The sequence below is a fragment of the Microcaecilia unicolor genome, chromosome 8 (genome assembly GCF_901765095.1).
Source record: "Microcaecilia unicolor chromosome 8, aMicUni1.1, whole genome shotgun sequence".
NCBI lineage: Eukaryota > Metazoa > Chordata > Amphibia > Gymnophiona > Siphonopidae > Microcaecilia > Microcaecilia unicolor.
In genome coordinates this window covers 186909030-186923455 of record NC_044038.1, presented here as the reverse complement: position 1 = coordinate 186923455, position 14426 = coordinate 186909030, and the positions used below count along the sequence as shown (strand labels likewise).

The following is a 14426-nucleotide window of genomic DNA, read 5'->3' as shown; positions in this document are numbered from 1 at the left end:
TGCGGAGGACTACTCTGTTATGATGAAATTTTGTATAAGGAGCATGAGCTACCAGGGCTTGAAGTTCACTGACTCTACGAGCTGAAGTAACTGCCACCAAGAAAATGACCTTCCAAGTCAAGTACTTCAGATGGCATGAATTCAGTGGCTCAAAAGGAGGTTTCATCAGCTGGGTGAGGACGACATTGAGATCCCATGACACTGCAGGAGGCTTGACAGGGGGCTTTGACAAAAGCAAGCCTCTCATGAATCGAACGACTAAAGGCTCTCAAGAGATGGCTTTTCCCTCTACACGATGATGATAAGCACTAATTGCACTAAGGTGATTCCTTACTGAGTTGGTCTTGAGACCCAACTCTGATAAGTGTAGAAGGTATTCAAGCTGGTTCTGTGCTGGACAAGAACGATGTTCTAGGTCCTTGCTCTCACACCAAACAACAAACCTCCTCCACTTAAAAAAGTAACTCCTTTTAGTGGAATCCTTCCTAGAAGCAAGCAAGACACGGGAGACTCCCTCAGACAGACCCAAAGAAGCAAAATCTACGCCCTCAACATCCAGGCTGTGAGAGCCAGAGAATGAAGGTTGGGGTGCAGAAGCGCTCCGTCGTTCTGCGAAATGAGAGTTGGAAAACACTCCAATCTCCACGGTTCTTTGGAGGACAACTCCAGAAGAAGGGGGAACCAGATCTGACGGGGCCAAAAGGGCGCGATCAGAATCATGGTGCTGCGGTCTTGCTTGAGCTTCAGTAAGGTCTTCCCCACCGAAGGTATGGGAGGATATGCGTACAGGAGACCCTTCCCCCAATGGAGGAGAAAGGCATCCGATGCCAGTCTGCCGTGTGCATGAAGTCTGGAACAGAACTGAGGCAGCTTGTGATTGGTCTGGGAGGCGAAAAGGTCCACTGAGGGAGTGCCCCACACTTGGAAGATCTTGCGTACCACCCGGGAATGGAGCGACCACTCATGCGGTTGCATGAGTCTGCTCAACCAGTCGGCCAGACTGTTGTTTACGCCTGCCAGGTACGTGGCTTGGAGGAGCATGCCGTGCTGGCTTGCCCATCGCCACATCCTGACGGCCTCCTGACACAGAGGGCGAGATCCGGTGCCCCCCTGCTTGTTGATGTAATACATTGCAACCTGATTGTCTGTCCGAATTTGGATAATTTGGGAGGACAGCCAATCCCTGAAGGCCTTCAGTGCATTCCAGACCGCTCGAAGCTCCAGGAGATTGATCTGAAGACTGTGTTCCTGGAGGGACCACACCCCTTGGGTGTGGAGCCCATCGACATGAGCTCCCCACCCCAGGAGCGATGCATCCGTCGTCAGCACTTTTTGAGGCTGAGGAATTTGGAACGGGCGTCCCAGGGTCAAATTGGTCCGAATCGTCCACCAGTGCAGCGAACTGCGACAACTGTTGTGCAGGCGGATGGCATCTTCCAGATTCCCTGTGGCCTGGCACCACTGGGAAGCTAGGGTCCATTGAGCTGATCTCATGTGAAGACGAGCCATGGGAGTCACATGGACTGTAAAGGCCATATGGCTCAGGAGTCTCAACATCTGCCGAGCTGTGAGCTGCTGGGACGCTCTGGCCTGGGAGGTGAGGGACAGAAGGTTCTGAGCCCTCGCCTCGGGAAGATAGACCTGAGCCGTCTGTGAATTCAGCAGAGCTCCTATGAATTCCAGAGATTGGACTGGCTGGAGATGGGACTTCGGGTAAATTATCACAAACCCCAGCAGCTCTAGTAGTTGAATAGTGCACTGCATGGACCGAAGAGCTCCCGCCTCTGAGGTGCTCTTCACTAGCCAATTGTCGAGATACGGGAACACATGCACCCCCAGCTTGCGCAGGTACGCCGCCACCACCACGAGGCACTTGGTAAACACCCGCCGTGCAGAGGCGAGCCCAAAGGGCAGCACACAATACTGGAAGTGACGCGGCTCCAGACGAAATCGCAGATACTGTCTGTGAGCTGGCAGTATCAGGATGCGAGTATAAGCATCCTTTAAATCCAGGGAACAAAGCCAATCGTCTTTCTGAATCATGGGGAGAAGGGTGCCCAAGGAAAGCATGCTGAACTCTTCTTGCATCAGATACCTGTTCATGCATCTCAGGTCTAGGATGGGGCGCATCCCCCCTGTTTTCTTTTTCACAAGGAAGTACCTGGAATAGAATCCCTGCCCGGGTGGCACGGGCTCGACCGCATTGGCGCTGAGAAGGGCAGAGAGTTCCTCTGCAAGTACCTGCTTGTGGTGGGAGCTGAAGGATTGAGCTCCCGATAGACAATTTGGTGGGGTGGAGACCAAATTTAGGGTGTATCCGCACCGCACTATTTGGAGAACCCACTGGTCGGAGGTTATGAGAGCCCACCTTTGGTGAAAAACTGTCAACCTCCCCCCGACCGGCACGGCTATTTTGATGGCGGCTATGTTCCCATGGATCCAGTCAAAAGCCCGTCCCCTGCTTTTGCTGTGGAAGCGCAGGGGGCTGCTTAGGCGCACGCTGTTGACGGGAACGAGCGCGCTGGGACTGTCCCTGTGCCTGAGGAGGCCTTCGGGCTGGTTGGTTGTACCTACGCTTGCTGTAAGCATAAGGTGCAGCCTGCCTGGTCCGGGAAAAACGTCCACCAGTGGGGGCGGATGCTAAAGGCGCCCGGTGGGACAGCTTGTCGAGAGCGGTTTCCCGCTGGTGTAGTTGGTCCACCAACTGCTCGACCTTCTCACCAAAAATGTTATCCCCCCGGCAACGGACATCCGCCAGCCGCTGCTGGGTGCAGTTGTTCAGGTCAGAGGCATGCAGCCATGAGAGTCTGCGCATCACTATACCTTGGGCCGCGGCGCTGGATGCCACATCACAGGTACCCCTGGACAGGAATTTTCTGCACGCCTTCAGCTGCCTGACCACCTCCTGAAAGGGCCTGGACTGCTCCAGGGGGAGCTTGTCAACCAGGTCCGCCAGTTGCCGCACATTGTTCCGCATGTGGATGCTCGTGTAGAGCTGGTATGATTAGATCCTGGTCACGAGCATGGAAGAATGGTAGGCCTTCCTCCCAAACGAGCCCAGAGTGCGAGACTCCCGCCCTGGGGGCGCCGAGGCGGTATCCCTCGAACTCCTCGACCTTTTGAGAGCAGAGCCCACGACCGCTGAGTCATGTGGCAGCTGAGGCCGCATCAACTCCGGGCCTGTATGGACTCTGTATTGGGACTCCGCTTTCTTAGGGATGGTGGGATTAGATAAAGGCTTCAACCAGTTCCGAAGCAGTGTCTCCTTGAGGACATTGTGCAACGGTACCGTGGAAGACTCTCTAGGTGGTGATGGATAGTCGAGGACTTCAAGCATTTCCGCCCTCGGCTCATCCACGGTGACCACTGAGAAGGGAATGCTAATAGACATGTCCCGGACAAAAGAGGCGAAGGAGAGGCTTTCTGGAGGCGAGAGCTTCCACTCTGGTGAAGGCGTAGGGTCGGAGGGAAGGCCCGCAGACTCCTCGGAGGAGAAATATCTGGGGTCTTCCTCTTCCCCCCATGAGGCCTCCTCCTCGGTGTCGGACATGAGCTCTCTCAGCTCAGAGCGCAACCGGGCCCATCTCGACGCCGAGGAACCACGTCCTCGACGATGGTATCGAGGTGGACTCCCGCGCCAGCGGGGACGAAGCTCCCTCCATCGACGTCGAAGACCGCATCACTGGGCCACAGCCAGCCGGGGTTCCATTAACGGCACCGTGGGCGCAAGCACCCCCGGTGCCAGCAAGGCCTGGCGCAGCAGCCCCTCCAGGATCCCTGGGAGGATGGCTCGGAGGCACTCGTCTAGGCCCGCTATCGGGACAGGCTGGGGGACCGGTGAGGGCGTCGGTGCTGGAAGCTGCCCGGGTCCAGGCGATGGTACTGGGGTACCCGACGACCTGCGCATTGACACCTCTTCAATAGAGGGGGAGCGCTCCTCCCGGCGTTGGCGCTTCTTAGGGTTTTAGTCTCTCGACGTCCCGGAGCTGCCAGTCCCATGCGCTGTGGCCGACCGATGACGGTGCTTCTTCGCAGCTTTCTTTCGATGCCCGTCATCGGCGCTCCGCGGTATGGACGAGGAGGAGGAGGTGGAGTCTCCGCGCCCTCTGAGGGTCGGATCCGACAGGGTTCGGTCCCGATGGCCCTGAGCAGCGGGAGCGGCCGGGGCGGACTGCCCACGCGGTCGCTCACCGCCGCCGTCACTGGCAGGTCGTCGGGCCAAGGGAACCTGTACTCCTGGGGTCGGTGCCATAATCGGTGTCAAAGATGTCGACATCGGAACCGGCACTGAAGACCCGGCCGTCGACACCGATGCCGCCGAGGTCGACGTTGAAGTGCCATCGCAAGTTCCAAAAAGACGGTCCCGAAGAACTTGCCTCGCCACCTGCGTCTGCTTTCTCAAGCCGAGACACAAGGTGCACGCCTTGGAATTATGCTCCGGACTGAGGCACTGGAGACACCAAGCGTGAGGATCGGTCTGCGAGATCTGCCGGCCGCACCGACCACACTTCTTGAATCCGCTCGGGACCTTCAAGGACATCGACGGAAAAATTGCATCGGTGAGGTCAAAATCGTCGATGGTGGCGGTAAAACGCAACACCACAAAAGAAAGAACGGATGCATGGCCACAAGGCCACGACGAGGCGAAAGAAAAGGAGAAAACTCGACGAAAAGGAAAGTTTTTTTTAAAGAGGGGGCACGCGAACACGCGGAAAGCGAAGGACAATAAAAGAAACTCGCGGACTAGGCCACAAATCGGTTTTCCGGGGCTGACATGGAGAGGGACGAAGACACGTCTCCAGCGCGGAAATTGAAAAAACTGAGCGGGAACGGTCGCGCACGGGCAGGAAGATGGCCGCGCATGCGTGGTGGGGTGCCCCGCATGCGGGACCTCCCGCGAGATTTTTTCTTCCGGTTTGAGGGGCTGCCGTGGACGTCAACCTAGTCGTGAGAAACAAGCAGCCTGCTTGTCCTCGGAGAAAGGTCTCATTCCAATCTCTCTGGATTACAAATTTATTGATTCCTTATAATTTTGCTCATAACCTATGATCCTGCACCAAGTCTTGTTAGAGATATCTAACTCCTCTATCGTCTGGACCAGACTCATCATACTGCCTTTGGTTATGCTGGCCACCCTGTAGAATTATGAGCACAGGTTATGCACTATGGAATGGGTTAAAAGGCCAGAGATTGATAAGTCTGTATGACTCTGGAATCTATCAGAGGTCGATGAGCCTGCATGACTCTGGAATTTATGATCTCTTGAATTTATGGCCTATTATGATACCCTTAGGGGGCAAGCAGGCCTGGGAAAGAAGCTAGTGTAAACAAACAGGAAGAATGTTGTCTAACAGCTTAAGGAAACCAGATGCTGGAAATCAGATAATAATCTGTGAGAAGGATAGTTTGCAGAAAACGTCTTGTAAATCATTGTCTGAAACAAATGATATAAGTAGCTGAATTAGAATAATATTTTGGAGATGCATACAGAAAACATCTTGTTAAGTAACTGTGTTGATCTCTCATGAGAAACTACTGTATTTGTATCTGGTAAGTGAATAAAATTGACTCTCTCATATGCATGTAGCTTTGGTTTCTTTTACCCCTCCCAGTTGAGAATGGCTTGTTCATGCTAATTTGGGAAAGGATACAAGCAGCCTAAAAACAACACTTAATAAAGACATAGCATTGGAGATCAGACTTGAGCCTTCATGTCAAAAAGCAGAACACCACCTGCCTATTCCAAAATACCTACAATAAAATTAAGTGATCCCCTCCCCTTTCTCTGCCTTTCATGTTCTTTTTCCTTTCTCTTTTAGATTTATTTGAATTATTGTAAACCACTTAACAGACATATTCACATTCTAGCCTATGTATTACAAACATGTCATATGATCAGGATTTTATGCTGTGCTGTTATTAATAATTGTGTGTGTGTGTATATATATATATATATATATATACATACACACACACATTATGGATGTATGTATGGAGGAGTGGCCTAGTGGTTAGGGTGGTGGACTTTGGTCCTGGGGAACTGAGGAACTGAGTTCAATTCCCACTTCAGGCACAGGCAGCTCCCTTGTGACTCTGGGCAAGTCACTTAACCCTCCATTGCCCCACATAAGCCGCATTAAGCCTGCCATGAGTGGGAAAGCGCGGGGTACAAATGTAACAAAAAATTACATACACACACTGTCCTACGTAATCAAAAAACCTTGTTAGTTCTACTTTTGTTATATCGTGAGCCACATTGAACTTGAATCCTATTTGAGATAATGTGGGATATAAATGTCATAAAATAAATATGGTACAATTAACGCTATATCAAGTCTTCATTAAACAAAATAATCATCTCGCTATATCAAACTAATCAAAATACCAGTCTATAACCACCTCACTCTCTCAAAATCATAAAAACACCAACCAACAAGCATCAAAATACTAGTCTACAATCAACCAACAGAATTCAACATTTAATACTTAATATCTAATTTGATCAATCTGTATCAGCTCTAGATGGTGAACACATAACTTAAATAAAGACAGACAACATGAAAAAAACTCTTATTATTGAACAGGACAGAACAGAACAAGTAAACACAAATAATATTCAATCAATCTCGGTCTAAATCTGAACTGCAAGTAAATTCAATGTCTCAACCACTGTTCCCTAACCAATTTCCAAATGTGGCCATGAAAAAATGGGGTTTTAAGAGAACATCTTGAAGTTTTTAAGAAAAAGCTCTGTTTGCAGTGACAATTTGTTCCAGAGCTCTGGGCCCAGCCAAAAGACAGGCTTTTCTCGATCTCTCTATATATGCTCATAACATCTCATCTAGATTATTGTAATTCCATTTATTCCGGACTACCTTTATCTTACTTACATAGACTCCAAACAGTGCAAAATACAGCCATTCAAGCATTTACTTGCACCAAATGTTCTGAGCATGTAATAGTAACAGAGGCGTACTTTCAAAGAACTTAGCCCATAGTAACATAGTAGATGACAGCAGATAAAGACCTGTACAGGCCATCCAGTCTGCCCAACAAGATAAACTCATTACACATGGTATGTCATACTTCATATATATACCTGACCTTGATTTGTCCTTGCCCTTTTCAGGGCACAGACTATAGGAGCCTGCCCAGCACCGTCCTTGTTCTAAAATTTCTGAGGTTAACTCAAAGCCCCTGAAAAATTACACTCCAGCCTATCCAAATGTATTCAGCCAGAATCAGGGCATAGACCATAGAAGTCTGCCCAGCACTGGCTTTGCTTTCCAATTACCAGTGTTGCCACCCAATCTCCGCTAAGCTTCTGTGGATCCATTCCTTTTAAACAGGATTCCTCACTGCAGAAAGGGGGGAAGGGTAGTTCTGGGGGGAGAGGTAATGGTTATTATTATGGGTAGGGGATGGCCCAAGAGTAGTGGCTTCCCTTACAGTTGATGGGTGTATTGTTACAGTTGAAGCAGTTTTGGGTGGAACACCAGTTTAATAGCCACATGGGAGGATACTGTCATTGAGGAAATTTATTGGACTTTAACATTTGTTGATGTTCAAGGTTGGGGGCTGGGGAGGGTTTTAAAATGTGGTAAAAGTTAGTTGGTGTCTTTTTAGTTCCTTTAATGACAATTTTGAAGGTAATTCTTGTTTCCTCTCTGTCATCAACTAAGAATGTTAAGCTAGAAGTGGCTTGGAGGGGGGGGGGGGGGGGGAGGAGTTAGGCTTGTTTTTGTATTCACATTGAAAGCGGGGAGGGGGTTGGTGGGGAGGAATTGGAAGTTGGTCTTGTTTTCCAAAAGTTATGAATATTGAGAATGTATTACGTTTGTACATGGATTACTTTAATAAAAAAGACTGAACATAAACAGGATTCCCTTGTGTTATCTTCGTTTTATTTCCCATCATTGGGCTTCCTGTAATCTACTGAGTGCAATTTAAGATTTTAGTCCTTTTGTTTAAAGCTCTGCATCATGGTACTCCCTCATATATCTTACTGCTTTGTCTGTACCCTACGTGGCCCCTCAGATTCTTCATTCTCTCAATGATTTCTGCTTGCAAATTCCTTCTGCTAGGGTTGCTATGCTAGAAACTTCACCGTCATTATGGAACGCCTTTCCTTCTAACATCTGGCTTGAACGCTCACATCCCAAATTTCGTATTGCATTGAAGACATATATGTTTCAGAACGCATTCAGAGATGTAGTGGTGAATGGCAACTGCGCATTATGGATTCACTGACCTGATTGGATAAATTTTAATTCTGACTTTATTTGCTCTCTCTTTTGCTCTTAAATGCTGCTTGTTGTATGAGTGGTTCTTTACTCTTTTAATAATGGCGTTCTTTTTTTATGAGATTTTATTGTAAACTGCCTTGTGATATTCTCAAGAGGAGGGGTATATGAAATTTTAAATAAACCATACAGAGATAGAAAGAATGAATCAGATGTGAGGCAACGCACACAAAGGATTCCGTAGAAAGCAAATGGCAATAGTGGAATGAGAGCTGTGCAGAACACAAGATCGACAAACTATATGAGCATCTTGACCTCAATGCAAAAGTGAATGGAAAATGAATATTAATAATATGGATTCTCTGCTAGACCTTACGAAGCAGCTCCCGGATTTTTTCTGCATCCTTGGCAGCATAGATGTGCCATAGTGCACCTGGCTTCTCCTTCCCCTCATGGATACGTTGCTTTGTCACTTCATCCACATCTCCTTCTTCAATGGTTCTCAATACCTCTAAGAAGGCAAAAGTAAAACAATAATATGAAGGAAGATGAATAACACAATTACTGATTAAAAAAAACAACTGTTGTTAAAACAAAAGCTTGAGAGGGAAAATTAGGTTCTTACCGTGATAATTTTCTTTCCTTTAGTCCTAGCAGATGCAGCCATTACAGATGGGTTGTGTCCATCAACCAGCAGAGGGAGATAGAGAGCACACTTTTTTCAGTGCCTCATACCAGCTTGCTCCACTGCCTCTCTTCAGTATTTGAAGCTTCCAAAGCAGTATGGCAAACCGCAATGGGAATAGCATGAGCTTTCCTCACAGCGAACGATGGCCCTACAACAAAGGGCATTAACTCAGAATGGAGGGAATGAAACATCCTCCCGAAGGGCATAAACTCATCCTCCACTGAGACATAACTGGAGGGAATAAACTCATCCTCCCGGAGGCAATAAACTCATCCTCCAAAACATGAAACTGGAGGGAATTAAGTCATCCTCCTTTAATTGAACAAGAATCCTGAAGACTGTTTTCCGACTTTCTCCCAAGGACGGAATCTCCAGGAAACATGAACAGAACCTGAAATAGATTTACAGCAGATAGCAATCAGACAGGGAGGGATCATGGCTGCATCTGCTATGACTAAAGGAAAGAAAATTATCACGGTAAGAACCTAATTTTCCCTTCCTTGTCATCAAGCAGATGCAGCCATTACAGATGGGATATATCAAAGCAATCCCTAGATAGGGTGGAAACAAGCCACACCATGTGCTAGCACTTGCGCTCCAAAATGTGCGTCCCTCCTGGCAGCCACATCCAGCCTGTAATGTCGGGCAAAAGAGCTTAGAAGCCCATGCTGCTGCACTACAAATCTCTTGAAGAGAGAGTGCTCCAGTTTCAGCCCAAAAGAGGAAATTCCTCTAGTGGAATGCACCTTAAAGGCATCAGGTGGAGGCCGGCCGGCAAGCAAATAAGCTGAAAAGATAGATTCTTTGAGCCAGCGGGCAATAGTGGCTTTAGACGCTGGAGACCCTCTGCGAGGACCTGATAGCAAAACAAACAGATGATCAGAGGTCCTCAAAGAGTTAGTAACTCGCAGATACTGCAGCAGAGTCCTGCGCACGTCCAACAGGTGCAATTGCCCAAAAGATTCTGGAAACTCCTCCTTGACAAAGGAGGGAAATAAAATAGGTTGGTTTAGGTGAAACACTGAAACCACCTTAGGCACGAAGGAAGGCACGGTCCGAACCGTGACCCCGGACTCTGAAAATTGCAGAAAAGGGTCTCTACAGGACAGCACCTGGAGCTCTGACACCCGTCTCGCTGAAGTAATGGCCACTAAAAAGATGGCCTTCAGTGTCAAATCTGTCTCTGAAGCACGCTGAAGCGGTTCAAAGGGAGCACCCTGAAGGGCTTTCAGCACTAGCCCCAGGTTCCAAGCTGGACAAGGTGCACGCACGGGAGGACGGAGCCGAAGCACCCCTCTAAGAAACCGTGCCACATCTGGATGAGCAGCTAAAGACACGCCTTCAACCTTGCCATGCAGGGAGGCCAACGCTGCCACTTGCACCCGCAGGAAATTATAGGCCAAGCCTTTTTGTACACCATCCTGCAAAAAGTCCAGAATCGGCGAGACAGGAGCCCGCAGGAGTGTGATCTCTTTGGAAGCACACCAGACTTCAAACTGGCGCCAAATCCTGGCATAAGCCACGGAAGTGGAACGCTTGCGGGCTTGCAGGAGAGTGGTAATTACTTTATTGGAATAGCCTTTGTCTCTCAATTGCACCCTCTCATTCGCCAGGCCATAAGACCAAATCGGCTGGCGTCCTCCATGGTCACCGGACCCTGTGACAACAGGTTGGGAACCAGAGGTAACTGAAGGGGATCCTCTATGAGCATCTGTCGGAGGTCCGCATACCAAGGCCTCCTGGGCCAATCCAGGGTGACGAGAACCACTTCTCCTGGATGCAGCCGACTGCGCAGGAGCACTCGCCCTATCAAGGGCCACGGAGGGAGCACATACAGTAGGCCCGGAGGCCAGGGTTGAGCCAAGGCGTCCAACCCCGCCAAGCGAGGATCTCTCTGTCTGCTGAAAAAGCACGGGACTTTGGCATTGATGCTTGTCGCCATTAGATCCATCACAGGCTTGCCCCACTTGGCACATATCTGCAGGAATACTTCGTCTGCAAGTTCCCACTCTGCTGGATCGATCTGATGCCTGCTTAGATAATCGGCTTGCACGTTGCTCTGACCTGCAATGTGAGCTGCCGACAGAAACTGTAGATGCAGCTCGGCCCAGTGGCAAATTTGTTCGGCCTGCGCGGCTAGAGCTCTGCACTGAGTGCCACCTTGTCGATTTATGTAGGCCACTGCTGTCGTGTTATCTGACATCACTCTGACAGCCAATCCTTCCAGGGTCACTTGAAAAGCCAGAAACGCCTGAAACACCGCTTTCAACTCTAGGCGGTTGATGGACCACTCCCTCGGGTGTCCATAGACCCTGGGCATGCTTCCCCTTGCAATGTGCGCCCCAGCCTTTCAGGCTGGCATCTGTCACCACTAGGCACCAATCGGGAAGCGCCAGCGGCATTCCTCGCCGCAGCATGCTGTCTGAGAGCCACCACTCCATGCTGAGTCGGGCCGCAGGGAGCCAAGAGAGTCTGCTTTGATAATCCTGAGATACTGGAGACCATCTTTGGAGTAGAGCATACTGTAGAGGTCTCAGGTGCGCTCTCGCCCAGGGCACCAGTTCCATGGTGGCCGTCATCGATCCAAGCAGCTGGACAATGTCCCAAGCTCGCGGGCGGGGCATCCTCAGGAGCAGACGGACCTGATTCTGAAGCTTGCACCGCCTTTGCTCGGGTAGGTACACATACCCCGAGGCTGTGTCGAACCTGGCCCCCAAGTATTCTAGAGACTGCGAGGGGGTCAGGTGACTTTTGGCCAAATTGACGACCCAGCCCAGAGATTGAAGTACTGAGACCACTCTGGCTGTTACATGCTGACTCTCTGCAGCAGAGTTTGCTCGAATGAGCCAGTCGTTCAGGTACGGGTGAACCCGAATACCCTCTCGCCTTAGAAAGGCAGCTACTACCACCATAACCTTCGAAAAGGTGTGGGGAGCTGTGGCGAGGCCAAAAGGCAAGGCCCGGAACTGGAAATGCTTTCCCATCACCGCAAACCTCAGAAACTTCTGGTGCAGGGGACAGATTGGAATTTGCAAGTAAGCTTCTTTCAGGTCCAGAGATGTGAGAAACTCTCCTGGCTGTACCGCCGCAATGACGGAGCGCAGGGTTTCCATGTGAAAATGCCGCACTCTCAGGGACTTGTTTAATTCTTTTAAGCCCAGAATAGGGCGAAAAGACCCTCCTTTTCGCGGCACCACAAAGTAGATGAAGTAGCGCCCCCAGCCGTGTTCGGCGGGAAGTACCGGGGACACGGCCCCTATTTGAATCAGACCTTGCAAAGTCTCCTCTACCGCCGCCCGTTTGGTGGCAGAACCGCATCGGGACTCCACAAACACGTCTCTTACAGGGGCGTCAAATTCTATTCTGAAACAGTGTCTGATGAGGTCCAAGACCCACTGAACTGAGGAAATGTTGGCCCACTCCTCGGCAAAGACGTCCTCCGATGACAGGACTCGAGGAGAGGGTCGGCGCACCATCATTGAGAGGGTCGCCCCTGAACTCCAGGCCTTGAGCCAGTGGCTGTGGAACATTTGTCCGAGCGAAAGGAGTTCCTCTGCTGAAAACGGGCACGAGAAATGAACCCAGCAGAACGCCCCGGGCAGTACCATCGAGCTTCACGGAAGCGAGGTCTGAAAGAGGAGTGGACCGCCGCACCCTTAGAGGAAGGCCGAGGCCTATCTTCGGGCAAGCGCTGGGGTTTAGCCTCACCCAGGCCCTTCACAATTTTCTCCAACTCCTCACCAAACAGGAGAAGGCCTTGAAAGGGCAACTTCACCAACCTTTGCTTAGAGGCCATGTCCGCCGCCCAATGCCGTAGCCAAAGAAGACGGCGAGCCGCCACTGCTACTGCCATGTGTTTAGCCGAAGCTCTGACAATATCATAAAGGGCGTCAGCAAGAAAGGACAAGGCCGACTCCATCTGCGGAGCCACATCTGAAAAGGGCTCCGCTCCATCACCGGGCTGTTCCACTGCCTGTTGCAACCAAGCCATGCAGGCTCTAGCAGCATAACAACTGCATGCACACACCCGAATAGTGAGACCTGCAATTTCAAATGACCGTTTAAGTGCTGATTCCAGTCTACGGTCTTGAATATCCTTCAGGGCAACACCTCCTTCAACAGGGAGGGTAGTTCTCTTTGTCACAGCTGACTAGGGCATCCACTTTAGGCATAGCAAAGCGAGCCATATGCTCCTCACTCAGAGGGTATAATTGCCCCATAGCCCTGGAAAGCGAATGCTACATACCTGTAGAAGGTATTCTGAGGACAGCAGGCTGATTGTTCTCACTGATGGGTGACGTCCACGGCAGCCCCTCCAATCGGAAAACTTCCTAGCAAAGTCCTTTGCTAGTCCTCGCACGCCGATGCGCACCGCGCATGCACGGCCGTCTTCCCGCCCGAACCGGCTCGTGCCGGCCAGTCTCATATGTAGCAAGACAAAGAGAAGGGAAGACACAACTCCAAAGGGGAGGCGGGCGGGTTTGTGAGAACAATCAGCCTGCTGTCCTCGGAGAATACCTTCTACAGGTATGTAGCATTCACTTTCTCCGAGGACAAGCAGGCTGCTTGTTCTCACTGATGGGGTATCCCTAGCCCCCAGGCTCACTCAAAACAACAACCATGGTCAATTGGGCCTCGCAATGGCGAGGACATAACTGAGATTGACCTAAAAAATTTACCAACTAACTGAGAGTGCAGCCTGGAACAGAACAAACATGGGCCTAGGGGGGTGGAGTTGGATTCTAAACCCCGAACAGATTCTGAAGCACTGACTGCCCGAACCGACTGTCGCGTCGGGTATCCTGCTGCAGGCAGTAATGAGATGTGAATGTGTGGACAGATGACCACGTCGCAGCTTTGCAAATCTCTTCAATAGTGGCTGACTTCAAGTGGGCTACCGACGCTGCCATGGCTCTAACATTATGAGCCGTGACATGACCCTCAAGAGCCAGCCCAGCCTGGGCGTAAGTGAAGGAAATGCAATCTGCTAGCCAATTGGATATGGTGCGTTTTCCTACAGCCACTCCCCTCCTGTTGGGATCAAAAGAAACAAACAATTGAGCGGACTGTCTGTTGGGCTGTGTCCGCTCCAGATAGAAGGCCAATGCTCTCTTGCAGTCCAATGTGTGCAGCTGACGTTCAGCAGGGCAGGAATGAGGACGGGGAAAAAATGTTGGCAAGACAATTGACTGGTTCAGATGGAACTCCGACACAACCTTTGGCAAGAACTTAGGGTGAGTGCGGAGGACTACTCTGTTATGATGAAATTTGGTGTAAGGGGCCTGGGCTACCAGGGCCTGAAGCTGACTCTACGAGCTGAAGTAACTGCCACCAAGAAAATGACCTTCCAGGTCAAGTACTTCAGATGGCAGGAATTCAGTGGCTCAAAAGGAGGTTTCATCAGCTGGGTGAGAACGACATTGAGATCCCATGACACTGTAGGAGGCTTGACAGGGGGCTTTGACAAAAGCAAACCTCTCATGAAGCGAACAACT

At 50.3% G+C, this 14426-nt stretch overlaps 1 protein-coding gene across 1 annotated transcript in view; it reads right to left on the bottom strand.

The window, feature by feature from the left end:
- The window catches only part of KDM3B (lysine demethylase 3B), a 479529-nt gene that overhangs the window by 44543 nt on the left and 420560 nt on the right, over positions 1-14426 (bottom strand). Inside the window, 1 exon segment of the mRNA XM_030211010.1 lies at positions 8615-8754. Within this exon segment, the coding sequence (XP_030066870.1) occupies positions 8615-8754 (140 nt within the window).